The sequence below is a fragment of the Salmo salar genome, chromosome ssa14, assembly GCF_905237065.1.
Source record: "Salmo salar chromosome ssa14, Ssal_v3.1, whole genome shotgun sequence".
Lineage (NCBI taxonomy): Eukaryota > Metazoa > Chordata > Actinopteri > Salmoniformes > Salmonidae > Salmo > Salmo salar.
The window spans coordinates 77,768,297-77,770,738 of record NC_059455.1 but is presented as its reverse complement, the minus strand read 5'-3'; the positions used below and the strand labels follow the sequence as shown (position 1 = coordinate 77,770,738).

General features: G+C 40.4%; 1 protein-coding gene across 2 annotated transcripts in view; it reads right to left on the bottom strand.

Annotated features, from left to right (window-relative positions):
* Positions 1 to 107: 107 nt before the first annotated feature.
* The window catches only part of LOC106570343 (adenylate cyclase type 2), a 94,152-nt gene continuing 91,817 nt past the window's right edge, over positions 108 to 2,442 (bottom strand). For both annotated transcript variants that reach the window (XM_014142541.2, XM_014142542.2), the window contains exon 25: positions 108 to 2,260. In XM_014142541.2, coding sequence (XP_013998016.1) covers positions 2,108 to 2,260 — 153 coding nt within the window. In that variant the 3' untranslated portion in view covers positions 108 to 2,107. The remainder of the gene's footprint in view (positions 2,261 to 2,442) is intronic.

Sequence of the window (2,442 nt, the reverse complement as noted above, 5' to 3'; positions counted from 1 at the left end):
TACATAATAAAGTACAATATTTGATCAAAATACCTCTTTACAAACTACTTTGTGAACTTTCAATGCAATCATAAATAGTCAACTTTCAATGACAGGAGGCACATTGGTTCACTTATATACAAATGGTTTTAATGAGTAAGAAAATTATGCTGTCAAAACATGGAAACATTCTTCTCCTGTTCTTGACATAGTTTTTTGGTTTTCTTACAAAAGTCCAGTAGCTCTTGATTCCCGGCTGCTCTTGAGGTCCACGTACATTGCTCTTTGCTTGACAGAAACTCTGCTCCAGAGCCATAGAGATAGGTTAGCTATAGAAGGTTTGGCCAACTATTGTTCATGTTGGCACCAATTTTTTTCTTCCATTCTGACTAAAAGTACTGTAATGGTGAAAGGACTATTGGTGCCAAGATGGCTCTGACTAGAATCCTGACACAGACTCTCAATATCTGTCTCTGCACTGCACCACAGAACCACTCGGGCAGCCAATGAAATCCACTAAAGCTAGAAATTGCCGTTATGCACAGATCTAGGATCAGCTTATCCTAAACACAGGGGGGAAGGGGATGCAAAACTGACCTAAGATCAGCATCTAAGGACGACTGTAACCTATGAAGTCCAGCCACTACTGTAACCAGCTAAGGAGGGACGATGCAGGTAATACTGTATGTACAGCCGTCTGTCTGTCTGTCTGTTGTTCTGTCTGTTGTTCTAAATGTTGTCTGTCTGCCTTCTGTCTGGTTCAGATGATGTGGTCTGGAGTTACTGTTGTAAACAAAGAGTCTTGATAGATACGTTCTATTACAGCAGGCAGTTTTGAATGTGTGTGTGTGTGTGTGTGATTGTATAAGTCCTTGTATGTGTGTATGTGCTGTATTTGTGCATGCATGTATGTGTGTCGGGTTGGAACCAAAGTTATTTTCCAATTATTTCATTCTGAACAGAACCACCATTTTTTTGGTTCCGCTAAACTGTTCCGACCAGCAAAATAAAGTTCTGAACCGATTCAAAGCAAAAAGTACAGGTTGATATCGTTCCTTTCGGTTCCTTTTTTTAACCTGTGAAATCCACAGTTTTTTACATTTAGCTCGTTAAATTACTTTACCAATCATTGCGGATAGAGCAGGCAAGCTAGTTGTTTCCATGCGTGATGGACAGACAAGTGTAGCCTATGGCGCAAGATGCGACTGAAATTTTGTGGGTGGGAAGAGAGCAAGATAGGGTTGAGGAGGCTTGAAGCGCAGGGCATCTTGTTATTATGACATGCATTATCTGAATTAGGTTCACATAATTATACCTAGGTGGAGGGCTTCTATGGAGAAATATTGAATGTCCTTTGAGCTAACTAGCTAACAAGCTTGAGCTAGCTAGCTAACTGACAAGCGCCACCAGAATTAAAAACACATCTTACCTTTTTGTAAGGTTTAATAATTTCAACAAAAAGGTGATAATCAGGCCTATAGTATTGTAATAAAACAGGCAGGGAGCAGGTCTCGAACCAACAACCTTCTAGCCCAAAGTCCAGCGCACTATCGACTGTGCCGCAAAAGCATGCTCAAGCGGCAGAGTCGATATCCTCGCTTATAAACCCAGGGTTGTTACAGTATCCTTAACTAGCATTGAAAAAGTTAATCCATTATTCTCTAGCTAATAAAAATTCTCTCTCCCTATCTTCTGAATCACGCTTGTAAAGTTTTTGTTGTGTTTTTGTTGTGGGACTAGAAAAAAATGCCTGTAACGTAAAATACCATTATTAACCGCTTACCATGCTTTTAAAATAATGGTTTTGTTCCGGAACAATTTGGATCACTTTTGTTCCCGGTTCCGTTTCTGTTCCTTGACAAATTTAGTTATTTTCCGGTTTTCGATTCGGTTCACTGAACCAGTTTGAAGCCCTGATGTGTGTGCAAGTCCATTTGTGTGTATGTAAGTCCATTTGTGTTTATGTAAATGCATGTGTTTGTATAGTTTGTGTGTGTGTGTGTGTGTGTGTGTGTGTGTGTGTGTGTGTGTGTGTGTGTGTGTGTGTGTGTGTGTGTGTGTGTGTGTGTGTGTGTGTGTGTGTGTGTGTGTGTGTGTGTGCGTGTGTAAATTGCTCCGTGTATGATGTTCAAGGCATCACAGTCCCTTGCGACAGTGATCTGGTCATCTCTGTGTGTACGAAGAAGGTTTTGAGCTCTCCCTTCCCCTTCACGTTGATGATGCCGCGACATGAACACATGTAGCCCAGCGTCAACAGGATACGACTCGTCTCCTCGGTTACCTGGAAGCAGCGAAAACACAAATCACATGTAGGCAGAACATTCCATAGAATTCCATATTGAACTCTTAATAGGATCTCTGTGGTAAATGTAATATTTTATATTAATAACTAAAGACTTAATCAGGAAAGAACAATAGTCGAAGAGTGGCTTTGAGTATACTGTATAGTTCTGTATTATTATA